General features: G+C 45.4%; 1 protein-coding gene across 1 annotated transcript; it reads left to right on the forward strand.

Moving 5' to 3' along the window:
- Nucleotides 1-953: 953 nt before the first annotated feature.
- LOC120480000 (protein insensitive-like) lies at nt 954-10,475 on the forward strand. Its single transcript, XM_089132357.1, has 3 exons — nt 954-1,097; nt 1,593-1,809; nt 10,232-10,475. Exons 1-3 carry the CDS (start codon nt 999-1,001, stop codon nt 10,339-10,341), a joined length of 426 nt encoding a protein of 141 aa, XP_088988483.1. The 5' UTR covers nt 954-998; the 3' UTR covers nt 10,342-10,475.
- Nucleotides 10,476-21,086: the final 10,611 nt, after the last annotated feature.

A 21,086-nucleotide genomic window follows, 5' to 3' on the forward strand; every position in this document is an offset into this window, starting at 1 on the left:
ACAATGAATGTGCAGGTAGTTACAAGTCAGTTTAATCACTGTTCTAACATGATGTGCTGCTTTTATTGTAGAACACACACACAAACACAGCAAGTCATTCGGACACAGAGATCGTGTAGCACTCCCAGATAGCAAACTGACATTGAATCAATGTGGAAATATGACATTGAAACAACGTTGATCTGACATTGTTTTGCTCATGGAATTAACGTTGAACCAACGTCAGACGCGTCATTCTTTCAAAACTAACGGAAAATCCACTTGAAATCAACGCGTTGTTTCAACGTTATGAAAGCAAACCAATTTTCGATTTTCATTTAGCTTTGAAGAATGCCGCGTCTGACGTTGGTTCAACGTTAATTCGATGAGCAAAATCAACGTTGTTTCAATGTCATGAGAGACGTCGTTTCCACGTTGATTCAATGTCAGTTTGCTGTCTGGGCTCTCACATACTGAAGCATTACATTTCTAAGCAACAAGTTCTTATGACACTATTCTTGGAGTAATTAAATTGACAGCTTCATTAGAAAGATGCTGTGCCTGATTTAAAGTGCGCAGAAAGCTAGATCTAACGAGCCATAGGCCAAAAAACTAATGAAAAGCAACTGTTAGTTTTACTCTTCTGGTAAAATTGCGCACAGGTTTAACAGCTCAGTGTGCATTACACAATTGGTTCTTTGTCTCCACCTCGTGTATTAAAATCATGTAATGCACACCTAGCAGTTGATTAGCCCTAAACGTGAAGGTTATAACTTTGGTATACATATATTCCATATACTGTATTCCAATAATATATTTATCAATTCATATTCATATTTTCCCCAATTATTTTATTTTGATTTAAGGTTAGAATTTTTAATGAAAGACCAAGGGAATAAATGGTGCCTATAGATGTGGAGGGCACTGTACAGTATTTAAACATGATTGTGTTGCTTTGCTGTTTTCCAGAAATGCATGATGTTGTGCAGGAACTAAAAGACACAGTGGCCGAATTAAAAATGATGTCAAAGCAGAAGCCTGACACTCCGCAGACCTCATCTTCTCAGAACATCGGTTCTCAAATTCAAGAACCATGCTCTGCTCAAGGAAGTGGGCAGGTAAGTGAATCCCAATTATGCAGTTTTTGTATTGTATTGTATTTTCTATCAGAATTTTCAATTCTGGAGAAAAGGTGTGTTAAAATCTACCTCTTTTGCATAAAACAACTTGTGGTTGCTGTTGTTGTTTTTAACTCTATGTACAGGGCAAACCATAAGTATTTGTAATTGTTTTGCTGTTTAGACCCTACACACCAAGCTTCTGAAATATGGAAACATAATTAAAACACTAAGAGTCACTATTCACAGTAGTATCAGGAAATAGTATCATTTCAAAGTGAAACAGAAGTGATGTAAAAAAAAAAAAAAAAAAAAAAAAAGAATCATTGTCCAAATTATGGTTGGTTCTGTAGCTTGAAAATTTATTCTAAATGGCATTTCTGAGCCATTTTGTTTTAGATTGTACCAGCCTACAATCTGTCACTGTGGTGGTCAACTTTCATTAAAATTACTGTTTTAAAAAAATAAAATTAAAAAATCTGTTCTCCCTGCTAGGAAGACGATTACATCAATTTGGGTGAAGGAGTGCGGATCAAGAAATGCCAGTTTGACAAGATCAATCCCCAAGATTTTAAAAAATTTACAAACGAGCTTCTCCTTGTAATCTTTGGGCGAGAAACTCTTGCCACCCACTCTTTAAATGGAAGAAAGGCATCCAATGCAGAGACCAGCAAGGAGGCACTTCCAGCTCACAAAGTGTCCATCTTAATCGGTAACTTAACTTGTCATGTATTTCTAAAGACTAGATATTTTGGATTTTTATCAGTTGCTTTATTATTTTTCAAAAATGTTTTTTATTTCAGTCCAAGTATATAATTACTAATTGGTATATTAATAGCTTTTAGAATAAGGCAGGGATTAAATCAAGATTTAAAATAAAAACACTTTAATTCAATGTTTTTACACCCTTTAAAGAATTGTTGAAAGAATTGTCTTCATAGAAAGTGTTTCCGTTTAACCACAGTTATAATAATTAAAATACTTATGCTATGTCTTTATAATGTGAAATGCATTAAAACACATGACAAACTACCAATTTCAGATGTAACAATGAATCTGCAAATATTATAATGCATGTAAATTCCCCTTGATCAGACCCGCCCCTGAGTCGTTACAGCATTTATCTTTAGTCACAATTATTTATGAAAATATGTAATGCATTATAATGTGCACTGCCAATCCGCGGGGTCTTAAAAAGTCTAAAATTCTCAACTTTGAATTTAAGGCCTTAAAAACTAAGGTCTTAAATTTGATTTAGTCAGGTCTAAAAAAGATTTTACCCTCGTTCATTTGCCAAAACTCTGGCCACAGAAAGTTATTACAAATTAGCAAAAAAGTATTGAGTCGTAGCCTACAAAGCGGAGCTCTAGAGCAGGGGTTCAAACCGGTTCAAACCAAGCGTGCCGCACAAGCCCTCAAAAGTGAAGCCAAAACGTCTCAATCGCCCCCCTGTGACCGGTCCTAGTATAGCTCATAACCCCCGCCTCCCCATGTTATTCAATGGGACGCGAGACCAACTAAACAATTAAATTACACTCCACATATCCTTTTTCCAAAGATAGTTTCTGTCATTTACTGTAGTTTCTATCACGTTGATGTAATTTTAAGTGTTCGTTTTTAAAATAAGTTTGTTTTTAGTTAGTTATTTGATGATAAAAAACGGTGCTCTGACATCATGATTGACAGCTATGATTGACAGGTTCTCTGTGCGAGGTAGTCACTGAAACCACCAGCGGACTTTTTTTAATAATGTTGATTATGTGGTTAGTAGTTGTATTTACCTTATTTTAACGAGGTTTTGCAATCAGCAGACATTATTGGAGAAGAACGAAGCAGACAGGGGACACTTAATGAAAGTGCGGGGCGTGTGCTTGCGTTTGATTCAGCGCGAAGGAGGGCGCGGCCTTGATTTAGCGGCTTTACTTCCTGCTCACGACTGCGCATGACTGGTCCCGAAACACGCAAGTGCAGACTCAGGTCCCAAGATGTCAGCGTCATATCAAGACACTGGCGGCCTCGGTTCTCTCTGATAGAAAAGAGCGAAGGGGCGTCATCCATCTTTTTTACAGTCTATGGTTCAAACACGTCGCTCGCATGCTAGCATTAGCTCGTGGCTTGATACGAGGCAGCTCGCCAAGAAGCCATTCACACACTGGGTTTGCGCGCTCAAGTTCATTCAATTATAGGCGCGTGGCATCCGCAGCGAGATTGAAAAAATCTCACCATTTCAGATTCACAATGCCGCAAACGAACTGCAGGTCATGAAGAACCAACCAATCAGCCCCTTCCGTAACAACACTGAAAGCTCAGTCAACATGAAGGATCGCGGTGCACCCAAACACTGGTGTTTTTCTCTTCTCCGTGAATAAATTTTGTAGGAGACTTACAGCAAGCGTTTCTCAGTGGTGAAAATCCGTTAGCTACTAAAACTTCTTCGTCGTTGTGGAGAGCGCAGTACATGGTTGCATAGCAACGACAGATGCAACAGGAAAATCGGCCCGAATTTTACTATTATTAATAAAAGATAAGGGGAGATGCACGTGAATGTCAGTAATTTATCTTTTTTGACTTAATCTTTTTATAAAAGATTATTTGAAGGCTGAAATATGTGAGGTTTATCAGTTTATAAAACTATTTTTGTGAAGACTTTATTTTAAGATTGTGTTGCAAGACACTCTGTTATGAGTAGGGTTTTTTTCTATTTATTCTCTCACACACACACTTATATACACACTCACACACACACACACACACACTCATTCAGGCTCATACCCGCTCGCGCTGATTTGCTTTTACACCTGTTTCTACTTTTCCCTAAGTGTTCACCCTTTATCTGGCGTTTGTTTCAGTAGTCTCTTTGTCGGATCATTGTTTCATGTCACGGTACGTCCGTCCTCTCTGATTTAGTCAAGTGCTAACAGCCTTGTCTTGTTTGTCCGTATCAGTCTGGCTACTAAGAGTATTTTCCGTGCCTTGCTGTTGCTGCTGCTTGGGGCTCTCTTCGTCCACTCTTCGTGACTGAGACGTCTCCTGTTCCTAGAGACTGCGCCTAGGAGGTTCTGTTCAGCGCTTCGTGACAGGAGATTATTCCCGCTTCTGTTTGTCTCCAGATCTGTGTGCATTAACGACAGACTGCCTTTGTTTCTATCATTAATTAAAGACTGTTATTCCTGTCTATCTGCTTCTGGATCCTTTTTTATTTGACGTGACAGAATGATCCGACCAGACGAGGATCCAGCAGACGAGATGCCCGTCCGGACGGCAGTTGAGATCCAGGGAGCTATCTGCATGCTGTCGCAAGTATCAGTCTTTTAAGGATGAGATGATTAAAGTCTTCGATAGGTCCGTCTTCGGCAGTGAGGCTTCTCGTCTTCTGGCTGTTTTACGCCAGGGTAAAAGGTCTGTGGCTGACTTTGCTATAGAGTTCCGGACACTAGCGACTATGAGTGAGTGGAATGAACCTGCACAGATCGCACGCTTTCTGGAGGGATTGAATTTAGACCTTAAGGAGGAGATTTACGCACGGGGGGCACCTTCTCAGCTCAATCAGCTTATCGACCTGGCCATTCGCCTGGACAAGTGTTTCGAGCAGAGGCGACGTGTTCGTTCTCCCTTTACCACGACTAGCGACACCTGTCCTTCTGTTACTGCCTCCGTACTGACCCAGCCTGATGCTGAGCCCATGCAGGTTGGGGGTGTGCGCATTTCTTCAGAGGAGCGTCAGCGGCGCATAGTTAACCGCCTCTGTCTTTACTGTGGTACGGCTGGTCACTTTGTTTCATCCTGCAGTTTAAAAGCCAGAGCTCGCCAGTAGACAGAGGAGTACTGGTGAGCGCGTCTGTCATCTCCTCGTCGCCCAGGTCACGTACCACAATCTCAGCTGTGCTCCGTCTGGCTGGTCTCTCAGCTAGTGCCCTTGCCCTCATCGACTCGGGTGCTGAGGGGAATTTTATTGATGAGAAGTGGGCTCGTGAACACAAGATTCCCTTGATCTACTTGACTGAGGCTGCCTCTGTCTTTTCCCTGGATGGCAGAGAGCTCTCTTCTGTTCGTTGCGTCACCAGTCCGGTTAGTCTCACTGTTTCCGGCAATCACCAAGAGACTATTTCTTTTTTTGTTTTTCAGTCTCCCTTTACCCCCATTGTTTTAGGTCATCCCTGGCTTATTCAGCACAATCCACAGATTGACTGGGTTAAGGGGTCGATTCATTCATGGAAATTATCTTGTCATGTAAATTGTCTTGTGTCTGCTGTTTCTCCCTTGTCTTCTGTCTCTGTGTTTCAGGAGGAGCCTGACGATTTGTCTGGTGTCCCGGAGGAGTACCATGATCTGCGGGCCTTTTTCATCCGGTCCCGGGCGGTCTCCTTACCGCCTCACCGTCCGTATGACTGCTCTATCGAACTCCTTCCTAACACCACGCCTCCTCGCGGTAGACTGTACTCCCTCTCGGTGCCCGAACGAGAGGCTCTGGAGAAGTATCTCACAGATTCTCTCGACGCGGGGATCATTGTTCCTTCTTCGTCTCCCGCCGGTGCGGGATTTTTCTTTGTAAAGAAGAAGGACGGGTCTTTGCGCCCATGTATCGACTATCGAGGGCTGAACGACATAACAGTCAAGAATCGCTATCCCTTGCCTCTTATGTCGTCTGCTTTTGAGATCCTACAGGGTGCAAAGATATTTACTAAGTTAGATTTGCGCAACGCCTACCATCTAGTGCGTATCAAGGAGGGAGACGAATGGAAGACCGCGTTCAACACTCCTGTCGGGCACTTTGAATATCGCGTTTTACCTTTTGGTCTGGTCAACGCTCCCGCCGTATTTCAAGCTTTAGTAAACGATGTCTTGAGAGATATGCTCAATGTGTTTGTTTTCGTTTACTTGGATGACATCTTAATTTTCTCACCATCCCTCCAAATACACGTTCAACACGTTCGTCGGGTCTTGCAGCGCTTGTTGGAGAATCGCCTTTTCGTTAAGGCTGAGAAATGCGTTTTTCACGCCCAATCTGTTACTTTTCTCGGCTCGGTTGTTTCTGCGGAGGGGATCAGTATGGACCCTGACAAGGTTCGAGCAGTTCTCGATTGGGCTGTCCCTGATTCTCGAGTCGCGCTCCAACGGTTTTTGGGGTTTGCAAATTTTTACCGGCGCTTTATTCGTAACTTTAGCCAGGTTGCCGCCCCTCTCACCGCTCTCACCTCGTCCAAGACCAGGTTCGTGTGGTCAGGGAATGCTCAGGATGCTTTTGACCGCTTAAAGAGACTTTTTACTTCAGCGCCCATCCTGATCACTCCTGATCCTAAGCGTCAGTTTATTGTTGAGGTCGATGCCTCCGAAATTGGGGTGGGAGCTGTCTTGTCGCAGCGCTCTTCCCAGGATGACAAGGTTCATCCGTGCGCGTTTTACTTCCACCGTCTGTCACCCGCGGAGCGCAACTATGACGTTGGTAACCGTGAACTCCTTGCGATTCGTTTGGCACTTGGTGAGTGACGACACTGGCTTGAGGGAACCAGTGTACCATTCATTGTATGGACGGATCATCGCAATCTGGAATACATTCGTTCTGCGAAACGTCTTAACGCTCGTCAGGCTCGTTGGGCGTTATTTTTTGATCGCTTTGATTTTTCCATTTCGTTTAGACCCAACTCCAAGAACCTCAAACCAGATGCCCTTTCTCGTCAGTTCGACTCTTCAGAGGGTGCCTCGACCGATGAGAGGGTTCTACCTCCGCGCTGTGTGGTCGGGGTGGCCGTCTGGGGAGTGGAACAGGCGGTTAAGTATGCACTTTCGCACATCACGCGCGTTCCCCGATCCCCCGAGGGAACATTGTACGTGCCCGAGGCTGCTCGTTTGACGGTTCTTCGCTGGGGGCACTCTTCTAAGTTAGTCGCGCACCCCGGTGTAAGAGGCACGTTATCTGTGATACGTCAGAGATTCTGGTGGCAATCTCGCGAGCGCGATATTCGGCATTTTGTGGCTGCCTGTTCTATCTGCGCTCAAACCAAGTCTAGTAACAAGCCTCCGGCGGGTCTTCTCAGACCTCTTCCCATCCCCTCGCGGCCCTGGTCTCATATTGCGTTGGATTTTGTTACCGGTCTTCCTCGTTCGGCTGGTAATACGGTCATCCTCACCGTCGTAGACCGTTTTTCTAAGGCTGCGCATTTTATTCCGCTCCCTAAATTACCGTCGGCTCAGGAGACCGCCCAGATTATGGTGGATCACGTTTTCAAGATCCATGGTCTTCCTTCGGACATTGTGTCTGACAGAGGTCCTCAATTCACCTCTCAAGTCTGGAGGGAATTCTGTCGGCAGATAGGGGCTTCCGCCAGTCTGTCGTCAGGATTCCATCCTCAGACCAATGGGCAAGCCGAAAGGACCAATCAGATCCTTGGTCGCATGTTGCGCTGTCTCACCTCTCAGAATCCCGTGTCATGGTGCGATCAGTTATCCTGGGCCGAATATGCTCATAATTCACTTCCGTCGTCCGCTACTGGTTTTTCTCCGTTTGAGGGTTGCCTTGGTTACCAGCCGCCTGTTTTTTCTTCTCAAGAGTCTCAGGCCTCAGTTCCGTCCGTCAAGGCCTTTATTCAGAGGTGTAAACGTACTTGGAGGAGGGTGAGATCTGTTTTATGTCAGACTAGGGAGCGCACTCGTCGAGGCTCTGATCGCCGCAGAATTAGACCTCCCAGATATGTTTGCGGTCAGAGGGTGTGGTTATCCACCCGCAATTTACCTGTTCATGAGACGTCTCGCAAGCTCATGCCTCGTTTTATCGGGCCCTTTACTATTGTTAAGGTTATCAGTCCTGTTGCTGTGAAGCTTAGACTGTCCGGTCAGGTGCGCCGTGTTCACCCGGTCTTTCATGTGTCCTGCATTAAACCCGTTATTCGTGCGCCCGCCCGCCCCTCACTCCCTCCTCCTCCCATTGACGAGGGGGCCTCTATCTACAGAGTCCGCAAGCTCCTCGACGTTCGTCCTCGGGGGCGTGGTCACCAGTTCCTGGTGGACTGGGAGGGGTACAGGGGCGGCTCGCCCATAGAGGGCGCTGGGGCGCCGCCCTCCCTCCGACCTGTCTGTCTGTTTTTTTAATATATATTATAATTTATCATTTTGATAAATAATCAATGTTAATTATATGCTAATAATGCTTTTACTTTGAAAAGTGTTTTGAACTCACCAGAATGATATTTGTATTCACTTTCGTTTCTTTTATCATGTTGGTGTAGTAGTAGCCAATAGGCTGTCTTCTCAGGGCGCCAGTTCGCTCAGCCCCACAGTGCTGGAATTTAAGCCAATAGTTCCCCGGTTGCTATGCAAAAAAGTTAATATTTCGCCAATCAGCGTCGTCAAATTTTATGGTTTGGGGGCGCTGAAAATATCGCCCACAGTATCAGATTAGGGGAGTGCACCGTGCACGCGCACCACGGGACATTTTTTTACCTCAGATGAGAGCAGAATGGCAGCGCCAGTGACGTCGAGTGGAAATAATGTAAAGTAAGTCGTGGGAATTGACCTGTCTGTCTCTGTCACTCACTCACACACACATAAACACTGTTTCACACACATTTGATATTAAAATAGTTATAGGAATATTAATACCTGTGTGTTTGCTTTGTTTTTAATGTTTTTAAGTTCTGAGCTAGTTAAAATCAACTTTCTTCTCATACTTGGGTGTTACCCTTAAGAATGTTGTCCCACCCTCTCTTTCACAGCCTTTTTTCTCTCTCTTTCTCTAGTATCAACACATTGTTATCCATTATCCAATTGTCAATTTGTCAAAAATATGTAATCTACAGCTGGGGATTGATTAAACTAGATTGTTGTATTACCTATTATTTTTTGTATTACCTATATTATAATTTATCAATATTATGCGTTTGCACTTTTTCTGTCAGCACACAGAGCATAATAAACATGCAACTTGTTCATTATCAGTAACTGTCAAACTGTTATTATTATTATTGTATTATTTGACCATTGGTATTGACTGGTTTAAGTTATTTTATTGGTATAGGTAAGGGGATGGCCTAAGGCCTAAAATGCACCAGAATGCAGAAAATCACATCTACTAAATTCAAAATTTTCTTGGGGGGGACCCCAAGACCCCCCTCTTATTCAGCCCCCCCTCAAATATTTTTCACCAGCCGCCACTGGAGGGGTATGGTCCTGAGGAGAGGCGGTGGATTCCTGCCCGGGACATCCTGGACCGTTCTATGATTGATGACTTCTACCGGTCCCGTCAGGCTCCTTCCTCGAGCGCCTAGAGGCGCTCGTTGAGGGAGGGGTACTGTTATGAGTAGGGTTTTTTTCTATTTATTCTCTCACACACACACTTATATACACACTCACACACACACACACACACTCATTCACGCTCATACCCGCTCTCTCTTTCCTCACCTGTTAGTCTTTGCAATCAGCGCTCGCGCTGATTTGCTTTTACACCTGTTTCTACTTTTCCCTAAGTGTTCACCCTTTATCTGGCGTTTGTTTCAGTAGTCTCTTTGTCGGATCATTGTTTCATGTCACGGTACGTCCGTCCTCTCTGATTTAGTCAAGTGCTAACAGTCTTGTCTTGTTTGTCCGTATCAGTCTGGCTACTAAGAGTATTTTCCGTGCCTTGCTGTTGCTGCGGCTTGGGGCTCTTTTCGTCCACTCTTCGTGACTGAGACGTCTCCTGTTCCTAGAGACTTTGCCTAGGAGGTTCTGTTCAGCGCTTCGTGACAGGAGATTATTCCCGCTTCTGTTTGTCTCCAGATCTGTGTTCATTAACGACAGACTGCCTTTGTTTCTATCATTAACTAAAGACTGTTATTCCTGTCTATCTGCTTCTGGGTCCTTCATTATTTGACGTGACCCACTCCTTTAAAATCTTGCCATCATTTTGAATGGTATTTTAATGTTATACTTAAAGGCTTTAAGAAGTTAAGTGTTACCTTAACTTCTTTTACTTGAAATGTTCATAGCCTGGCATTAATGTTGACCAATATGCCATTAAAGAATAATTAGGAACAGTATGAATACTTTCCCCAAACACTTGGTGACACCAGCATTCAAGATTCAGTTTAATGCCTGTGTTGAAGAGTGTAACTGAAACTTGAGAGTTTCTCTGAATCTTTTTTTCTTTTCTTTTTCAGACTACATCCAAAAGAAATTCAATGTGTCTACATCTAATATCAAGGCAGTCATCCGAACCAAGCTTAACAACGAGGACAAGCTATTCAAAAAACGAAACCTGCCTGAATAATGCCAAAATTGGTTGCAATTGTTACATTGCAGTTTCACTATTCTTCTTCTGTACTAATTCATATGTGTGAAAATAAATATTGTACTTGTACAGCATTTTATTTGTAGCATTTCATTTTACTGTCGTTGTATTTTGTATTATAGTACTACTGCAGTTGTATTTCAGTTGTATTGCAGTAATACTGCAGTTGTATTTAAGTAATACTTCAGTTGTATTGCAGTAATACTTCAGTTATATTGCAGTAATACTTCAGTTGTATTGCAGTAATACTGCAGTTGTATTTAAGTAATACTGCAGTTGTATTGCAGTAATACTTCAGTTATATTGCAGTAATACTTCAAGTTGTATTACAGTAATACTGCAGTTGTATTTAAGTAATACTTCAGTTATATTGCAGTAATACTTCAGTTGTATTGCAGTAATACTTCAGTTGTATTACAGCAATACTGCAGTTGTATTTAAGTAATACTTCAGTTATATTGCAGTAATACTTCAGTTATATTGCAGTAATACTTCAGTTGTATTGCAGTAATACTTCAGTTGTATTACAGTAATACTGCAGTTGTATTTAAGTAATACTTCAGTTATATTGCAGTAATACTTCAGTTATATTGCAGTAATACTTCAGTTGTATTACAGTAATACTGCAGTTGTATTTATGTAATACTTCAGTTGTATTGCAGTAATACTTCAGTTATATTGCAGTAATACTTCAGTTGTATTAAAGTAATACTTCAGTTGTATTAAAGTAATACTTCAGTTGTATTGCAGTAATACTGCAGTTGTATTGCAGTAATACTTCAGCTGTATTGCAGTAAAACTGCAGTTGTATTGCAGTATTATTTCACTAGTACTTTAGATTTATTGGACCAGTAATACTGCAGTTGTACCCCAGTAAAACTTCAGCCATCTACTGTAGTATTACAGCATACTGCAATATTGCAGTTTTTTCGTGTCCAAAAAACTGCATTTTTTTACATGTAAAAAAACTGCAGTATTACTTCTACAAAACTGCAGTAATTTTTTGTAAGGGGGACTCTTCGTCTTGTGTTTTACTGGATGTTATTTGTGTCTCAGATATGACTTGATACGTGTTTTCTGTAACACATTATATATAGTTATGTTAAGTTCTCCATTTCTGTTGTGGGAAAAGAAACTGAGTTTATTAATACTTTCTGTTGAAGAGGTAATTTCTCATTTGAGATTTTTGTTATCCCTGCTTCTGAAGAAATGCTTACCAGTAAATACTTACCGGTCCTGAGTTTTGGTTTATGTCTTCATCCACTGGTTCCAGAAATTATTATGATGATTGTTATGGATGAATCTTGAATTGACATTTGAGAATCTCCTAGACATGCCTATGTTAAACTTATAAACTATTTCAAAGACTGTATCCTGTTTGCCCAGTTGTCCTGTACTCTTTGAGTAAAGTTCCCACACCTAGTTCACACCATCTACATCATTACAGCCTGATAGTATTTTTCCATTCTTTTGCTAATGTTTAAGTAATAAAAAAGTTGTGAAGATAGATATCCTTTTGAAGTTATTCACTGGCTGCTCTTTTATCACTGCTTTCGGAGACATTTCGGATGAAATAATTATTTCTGTGCCACTGTTGAATCAGACAGTGATACCATCCAGTAAGTCTGGAAGCCATCTGATTATTTTCTACTGTTTTTGAGACAGTGTATTTTGAAGTTACTTGCTTTAACGGGTCGTCAAGAGCCTTATACAGTATGTATATGCAAGATATATATTTATATGCAAGACTAAACCTACATAGCTACCCCCCCCCCCCCCCGCCCACCAGGAAAAAAAAAAATTGGGGACCCCCCATAAGACTTGACTCAATTCGAGCACTGAGTAGTAGTATACTTTCTTATCCTCGAGAGGAAATTTGCTTTGGACTAAAATGGTTGCTGCATGTGCATAGAAATATACAAGTATAAAAAAGTATAAAAAAGAGAAAAGACAGTTAATTTTTAAAAATTTAAAATTAATAAGATAGACTGTTATTCAACATACGTACAGACATAGGAACAAAATTATTTTTATACCGGTTCAGTTTGCACAGTGGTACTCTATATCTTCTGCCGGAGGGGAGCAGTTCATACTGATAGTGCAAAAAGTGAGTTTGGTCCTCCACGATTTTCTGCACCTGTTTTAACGTGCTATTCTCAAATAACTGTTGGAGATTCAAAGATTCCTCATGTCCAACTATTTTAAGTGCTGTCAGCACCAGATGTGCCAGTTTGGATTTTAGCTGTATAGATAGGTTCCCAAACCATACTGTAACACCATACTTAACAATACTCTCTAAAACAGCTTTGTAGAACAGCATCATGATTTTCTTATTCACCCCATAAAAATGTAATCTACGTAAAAAATATAGTCTCTGGTGCAGCCGGGTGCAAACCCATTCCGTGTGGGTTTTCCAAGTCAGTGAGCTGTCTGTATAAACACCCAAATACTTGTAAGTCTGCGTTTGGGTGATGTTTTGGTTATGTATGACCACTTGATGATGGTCCCCAATACCTTTTGGATCGAATATGATCTCCTCTGTTTTCTTTATGTTTATTTTTAGATCATTTTTATCACACCACTCAACAAACCGACTTATTTCTGGCAGGTATACATTTCCAATATTATCGTCTACATCAAGAAGACTTAAGATGGCTGTGTCGTCTGAATATGTAAAAATATAGTTTTTTGAATGCTTCCTTGAACATTCATTTGTAAATAAAGTAAAAAGAATTGGAGAACTGACACAGCCTTGTGGAACACCTGTGCTAATCTTTCTTTGTTCTGAAAGACAATTGTTTACTTTAACACACTGAGTTCTATCTGTTAAGAAAGATGAGTACCACTTTATGATAGCTGGGTTTACACTCAGCTGCTCCATCTTTGAAATTAACAAGGGCGTTTGAATGGTGTTAAAAGCCGAACTAAAATCGATAAAAAGCAAACGAGCATAGGCTTTGTTATTCTCTAAATGCTTCAGAATTAAGTGCATAATGCTAATAATAGCATCCTCAGTTCCCCTCTCCTGTCTGTAGGCAAACTGTAACGGATCTAGGTTGTTAGCAACCTCTGCTTTTAACATTGACACAATACACTTTTCAAAGCATTTCATAATCACACTCTAAAAAGAGATGTGTTAAAAAACAACACACATCATGTGTTGATGTTATTTTGACACAAGTTGTGTAGTTTTTAACACACAATGTGTGTTAAAATGTAACTGGATAGAATTTTAATGGGTTGAGGGAAGTTTGTGTTTAAGAACCTAATTAGAGTTAGTCCCAAGCGTTGGTTCGCAGACAAAAGCCCATGTTATAAAGCTGCCAAAGGACGCATAATGGCCCCGATGGATCGCAGGAGTTTGTGGGATGCCCACTCCCCTATAAGCTTGGTAGAGAGAGGGCCTTTTACGACTAACCCCCTTTTTACCAATACGCACGGATTTCGGCCGATTCGGACGCCTATAGTTGGCGCTAGAGAGTCGAAACCCCACCACCCCCCCATCCCACGGACCCACTATTTGTCCAACCGTCCACTGGGTGGGTGGGAGTTTCACGGAATACTACCCCGCCCACTCCCAGGCCACGCCCCCCGTCCCACGGACCCACTATCGTCCGATCGCCCACTAAACCGAACCAACGCGTCGGGGCCCGCCCCCGGCCACGCCCCCGTCCCACGGACCCACTATTTGTCCGATCGCCCACTGAACCGGGCAAACGCCCCGGGACCCGCCCCCGGCCACTCCCTCGTCCCACGGACCCACTATTTGTCCAATAACCCACTATATTTACCATAAGTGCCATAAGCCCACGCCCCCACTCCCGGGCCACGCCCCCATCCCGCGGACCCACTATTTGTCCAATAACCCACTATATTTGCCGAAAGTGCCGTAGGCCCCCCGGCGCGGGCGGAAAAGTTTGGGGGCCCTCGGACCTCGTTCGGCGGTCGAAAGGCCCCGAAAAGTGACGCGCATCCGCAAAACAACTGCGAAACAAGTGGTCCTTGGGACGGCCCCCGTACGGGGACGCAGGGTCGTAGCGCGTTGAGATTTGAGATCCTGGCCCTCCAGGGGCCCCTGACGCGGGGCCCCGGAGCGCGGATCTCTGGGGTCTTTAGAAAAATTTGACTTTGCTCTAGCGCCCCCTGCTTTTGGTATGTCGGTCAGGGAGGGCCAAGGGGTGGGCGTACCGAATTTGGGGCCCCGGGGACATTTTGAAAGAAATCCCACTCGCCCACTGAATGAATGTATTTCGCCACAGCGGTTTCGTGGACGCCGCTTCGAAACGGCCTATCAACTGGTGGGCGCCGTTTTCCTTCTCGCCACGGCCCCCCGGTGCGGGCGGGAAAGTTTGGGGGCCCTCGGACCTCGTTCGGCGGTCGAAAGGCCCCAAAAAGGGACGCGCGTCCGCAAAACCACTGCGAAACAAGTGGTCCTTGGACGGCTCCCGTACGGGGACGAAGGGGCATGGCGTCTTGAGATTACAGATTCCGACTCTCCGGGGGCCCCTGACCCGGGGCCCCGAAGCGCGGATCTCTAAGACCTTTTAAAAAAATCGCCCCTCCCCCGCTAAATGACTGAAATGGCATTTTCAGTCTCAGAGTGAAAAAGCCATAAGAGAGGATTTTTTCACACAGGCCGGGAAAAGTGTGCCTCTGCTCTACTGCCCCCTGCTTTTGGTATGTTGGTCAGGGGGGGCCGAGGTGCCAGCACGCCGAATTTCGGGCCCCTGGGACGTTTCAAAAAATATCCAGCTCGCCCATTAAATGAATGTTTTTTGCCAAACGGGCCTTCGTGGACGCCGCTTCGCGACGGGCGATCGACTCGGGCGTGGTGTTTTCCGACTCGCCACGGGCCCCCGACGCGGGCGGCAAATTTTGGGGGCCCTCGGACCTCGTTCAGGGGCCGAAAGGTCGAAAAAGGGTGAAAAATGCACATTTTGAAAATGACAAAGGTCAAAAAGGTCAAACCGACGAAACGAGCCGCCACACGGAGACGGAACGTCGCAGCACCCCGAAACTTGGCGGGCTCCGTCGTCTAGGGACCTCGAGCGGGGCCCCCGAGGTTGAGGGCCCTGGCTGCTTTCTAAGCGTTTCGTAGGCCCCCGTTTGTAATGGGCCATTCATTGTGGATGGTGACTGAAAAGTGGCCCCCGCACGCAGACGGAGGGTCGCGGCACCTCGAAATTTCACGTTCCGACTCTCCGGGGGCCCCTGACTCGGGGTTTGGCGGCCCCAGGACCTCGTTCAGGGGTCCTGAGGCCCAAAAAGGGGCCTGTGAGTTAGGGTTAGCGTGACGGTCGGGGTTAGAGCCTGGCGACGCCTTGCCTCTGCTCTAGCGCCCCCTGCTTTCGGCATGTCGCTCGGGGAGGGTCAAGGGTTCGGCGTGCCGAATTTGGGGCACCGGGGACATTTGGAAAAAAATACCAATCGCCCATTAAATGAACGTATTTTGCCACAGTGGTTTCGTGGACGCCGCTTCGCAACGGCCTGTCGACTAGGGGGCGCCGTTTTCCGACTCGCCACGGCCCCCCGGCACGGGTGGAAAATTTCGGGGGCCCTCGGACCTCGTTTAGGGTTCGAAAGGCTGAAAAGGGACTCTCGTCCGCAAAATCACTATTTGTCCAATAACCCACGTCGCAACGCCCGATCGACTAGGGGGCGCCGTTTTCCGACTCCCCGCGGGCCCCCGGCGCGGGCGGAGAAGTTTGGGGGCCCTCGGACCTCGTTCGGCGGTCGAAAGGCCGGAAAAAGGACGCCCGTCCGCAAAACCGCTACGAAACAAGTGGTCTGTGGGATGGCCCCCGTACGGGGTCGAAAGGTCGTGGCGCGTCGAGATTTGAGATCTGGGCCCTCCAGGGGCCCCCGACACACGGCCCCGAAGGGTGAAAACCTAGGACCCTCCTGTAGCGAGTTAGCCCTTTTAACCAACTTTCACTCAAAAGCCTCTTAGGGTACATGAATGGAAGAGCCTATAGGCCCGAGATGAGGATTAAAGGGGTCAAATGGGTTGCCTTTGCTCTAGCGCCCCCTGCTGTCAGTATGTCGCTCGGGTGGTGCCCAAGGGTCAGCGTGCAAAATTTGGGGCCCATCGGACCTTTCTGTCAAAATCCCACTCGCCCATTAAATGAATGTATTCGCCGCAGCGGTTTCGCGGACGCCTCTTCGCAACTTTTTTTTTTCCGACTCGCCGCGGCCCCCCGGTGCGGGCGGAAGAGTTTGGGGGCCCTCGGACCTCGTTCAGGGGTCGAAAGGCCGAAAAAGGGACGTCGTGCGCAAAACACCGATTCCGTCCAATAACCTACTTCGCGACGCCCGGTCGACTAGGGGGCGGCGTTTTCCGACTCGCCGCGGGGCCCCGGCGCGGGCGGAAAAGTCTGGGGGCCCTCGGACCTCGTTCGGGGGTCGAAAGTCCGAAAAAGGGACGCCCGTCCGCAAAACCGCTATCCGTCCAATAACCCACGTCGCGACGCCCGATCGACTAGGGGGCGCCATTTTCCGACTCGCCGCGGCCCCCCGGCGCGGCCGGAAAAGTTTGGGGGTCCTCGGACCTCCTTCGGGGGGTCGAAAGGCCGAAAAAAGGCGTCGTCCGCAAAACCGCTATCCGTCCAATAACCCACGTCGCGACGGCCGATCGACTAGGGGGCGCCGTTTTCCGACTCGCCACGGGCCCCCGACGCGGGCGGAAAAGTTTGGGGGCCCTCGGACCTCGTTCGGGGGTCGAAAGGCCGAAAAAGACGGGGCCCCTTTCAAATGTATTTGATATAGTGGGTTATTGGACAATAGTGGGTTTTTGGACACATGTGGTCAGAAAAGCTTAAAAAGTGCATTTACAATCGCGAAAACTCAACGGATCCACCCTTTGGTCCAGTATTCGCGGAGATATTGGCCGAAAACCGTCGACCACGTGTCATTATGGCGCACGGTGATGACGTCACGACCCTAGGCCATCACCAGGTCCAACTTTGAACGCGTATAACTCCGGAACCACGCCGACTTTGGGCTTCAAACTTTGGGGTATTGGAGGGCCCATTGGTACCTCCCCACACACCGAGTTTGGAGTTCCAACTCGGCTCAGTTCCCGAGATACATCCGGTCAAACCTGGACAGGAAGTGCCCGTATCTCGGAAACGGAAGGGCCCAGGACCTCGAAACTGTGGGGTCTTGAGGGGACCCCTAGGAGCTCACCACAACCGGAGTATTGAGCTCCAACTCGTTTTGGTTCCCGAGATATACCCGGTCAAATCTGGACAGGAAGTGCCCGTTTCTCGGAAACGAAAGGGCCCAGGACCTCGAAACTTTGGGGTCTTGAGGGGACCCATAGGGGCTCCCCACACCCGGAGTTTTGAGCTCCAACTCGGTTTGGTTCCCGAGATACACCCCGTTATACATAAGGAACTTTTGGACAAAACGGTCAATATCTCGGAAATGACGAGTCCCAGCGGTTCGTCCTTTGGGACGTTGAGTGGCCCCTAGGGGCCCTCTCAGACCCCAGAGTCCCGAGGTTCTGGGACCCTTCCTTCTGAAGTGACCCCTTTTCTGTTGGGCCCCATATCTCGGCCTGTGGGGGCGCTAGAGCCTCGGGCTAGGGCCCGTTGGAGAGGGCCCCTAGAGCCCCCAAGTTGACCCAAGTTTGGTGCATCTGGGCGGCTTGGTCCCAGAGTTATAGCCGTTCAAACTTTAGGGTTTATGCTCACTGGCCTTCAACACATAAGCTGCAAATGGACACAATCCCGCCTGCAATCTTTTGAATGGGTTTTCGGGTAGTATATTTAAAAAATTGTGGGTTATTGGACACAGTGGGTTCTTGGACAGTGGAATTATGGGATGGTGCTTGGTGCTACAGACTCAGGGGCCCCAGCTGAGTGCAGGAAAGTAGTTTATATCCAAATATTTTGAAAGCTAAGCTTAACCCCCCCCTGTCCAAATACCCACTATTTGTCTAATAACCCACTATTTTTGAGATGTACTAACCCTGACCTTCATGCAATAAGCTGAAAATGGACAGAATCCCACCTGCAGTCTATTCAATGGGTTTTCGGGAAGTATATTTAAAAAATAGTGGGTTATTGGACACATAGTGGGTTCTTGGACAGTGGAATTATGGGATGGCACTTGGTTCTACAGACTCAAGGGCCCCAGCTCAGTGCAGATACATGGTTTTCATCCAAATATCTCTAAAGCTAAGCTTAAAAACTACTGTCCAAATACCCACTATTTGTCCAAAAACCCACTATTTGTGAAATGTACTAGCCCTGACCTTCATGCAATAAGCTGCAAATGGACAGAATCCCGCCTGCAATTTATTCAATAGGTTTTCGGGTAGTACATTTGAAAAGCAGTGGGTTATTGGACAAATAGTGGGTTTTTTGACACGTGTTTTTAAGCTTAGCTTTCAAAATATTTGCATGAAAACTATTTATCTGCACTCAGCTGGAGCCCCTAAATCCATAGCACCAAGTGCCATCACATAATTCCACTGTCCACGAACCCACTATGTTTTGCAATGGAATAAATGCTATGTGGGTCATCCCACGAACACACTATTTGTCAAATAACCCTCTATATTTGAAAAGTACTAAACCCGGCCTTCATGCAATCAACCCCTGAGCGAGGTCCAATTAGCATCAAAAAAGACAAGACAAGTGAAACTTTTAAAAGATTTATTTAATAACTAATTGAATGAACTGATTTGTCTTTTCCTCCTCCTCCTCCTATTCCGCATAGGGCGATGCCCTCTGTTTGGGTCGGCCTGTCCTGCAAAAAAATAGAAAGAGACAAAGAGTCAGCAAACCCCACACCCACTCAAACTTAAACAGACCCACCAAAAGATGTACTTACTGAGTGGGACGCGTCCTCTTTTCAAGCCTGGCCCTCGAGTGTCTCCTCTTCCTAAACTCGAGGGCACGGAGGACCCGCACATCCTGTGCCCCCTCATTTGGCAGAGGTGGAGGTGGCAGCGGCTCCTGTTGCCGCCTCTCACTGAACCTCCTCAGGGCCGTGTAGCGCCGCCTGATGGCGCCGACGGCCCTTCGGAGGCCGGCCACCTCCGATTCATCTCCGCCACGACTAAATTGAGGTTTACCGGCTGGTCCTGGTCCTCCTGCTCACCCCCATCGTCCACGCGAAATTCCTCGTCCGACTCAACATAGTTGTATCCGTTAAAATGATAAACTAGGATTGTGTCCTCCATTATTGCAAATTAAAGTTTGACCTGTGTGATTTACAGGGACATAAACACGCACACACACACACACACACGCGCACACACACACACACACAGCTTATGACACAAAACTGATGTGTAACAAACCATTTGTAACATTTTGCCACGGCCAACATGTCAACTTACCCTCTCTTAAACTTTTCGGCATCTTTAAAGGATGAAAAAAAAAAAAACCCACACACTTTAATCAGCTAAAATCATTAAAGACAATTCAATCAATAAAAATGACAGGCCTTTGGGGGAACTTGACATTAAATAACTTCCTTGGACTGATCAATTTAGGCCCAAAGGTTAACCCTATCATTAAATGATTCATTAAATCATTAAATCACAATTCAATCAATAAAATGTACAGTCCTTTGGGGGAACTTGGCATTAAATAACTTCCCTGGACTTATCAATTTAGGCCCAAAGGTTAACACTATCATTAAATGATTCATTAAATCATTAAATCACAATTCAATCAATAAAATTTACAGTCCTTCATGGGAACTTGGCATTAAATAACTTCCCTGGACTGATCAATTTAGGCCCAAAAAATAAACTAAACAGTAATACACGTGTTACAAAGCACAGCACGGGACTTCGTGTACGGTACAATATCACGGCACAAAGCACTTTAAAGTACAATTTAAAATAATTCACGAGTGCATAAGCTAAAATATCAGAGAGCAGGTTAGAGAGACTCACCGTGCATCAGACTACCAGCAAATGGGATTATTTTAGTGAAAATGACACTTCCCACGCCCTCTAACCAATCAACACCATCCATTAATTGTCATGACGACTGATAAACAATCTTCAGTCCTGACAAATGTGTACAAACAGAGCTTACAATAATTATTGTAATACTTAAAACCACTCCATCTATGTCTGTCTGTGTCAGTAGAGGTGGTTTGATGAAAAAAATAAAAACTCCAGTCCGCATTCACACTTTTCAGACAAAATTTACTTTTTTTGACAGAAATTTTGCAATTAAAGGTCCTGCCATGATGAAAACTATTTTACTGCACTCGGCAGGCCCCGCGGTGTCCATAGCACCAAGCGCCATCCCATGATTCCACTGTCCGTGAACCCCCTATACGTCCAATAACCCACTATATTAATGGACATTTTAATTAAATTTACATTAAATACATAATTTACATTTTAATTAGTTTTACTGCACTCAGAGGGCCCCCCCGAGTCTGTGGCACCAAGCGCCGTCCCGAAATTTCACCGTCCACGAACCCCCTATTTTTATAATGGCATAAATGCTACATGGGATGTCCAGATCTCAGCTCAAAGGAGCAGCAACGTATAACTTGTTTATGAAGCCCCACTTGCTAAAACCTTTTCAGACCTTTCCGGGGAGACCACCCACGGCCCCGTGGGCCCCCAGGGGCCAGAGCTAGAGCATAAAACGTGAATTTCCGTGCTCTAAAACTTAACGCATCCAGCCGTGGGTGGGCTCTTTGGAAGCGTCTATTTGAGCAGAAGAGATTGGTAAAAGAATCGTCCC

The sequence above is a fragment of the Pimephales promelas genome, chromosome 2 (assembly GCF_988280905.1).
Source record: "Pimephales promelas chromosome 2, fPimPro1.hap1.1, whole genome shotgun sequence".
Classification (NCBI taxonomy): domain Eukaryota; kingdom Metazoa; phylum Chordata; class Actinopteri; order Cypriniformes; family Leuciscidae; genus Pimephales; species Pimephales promelas.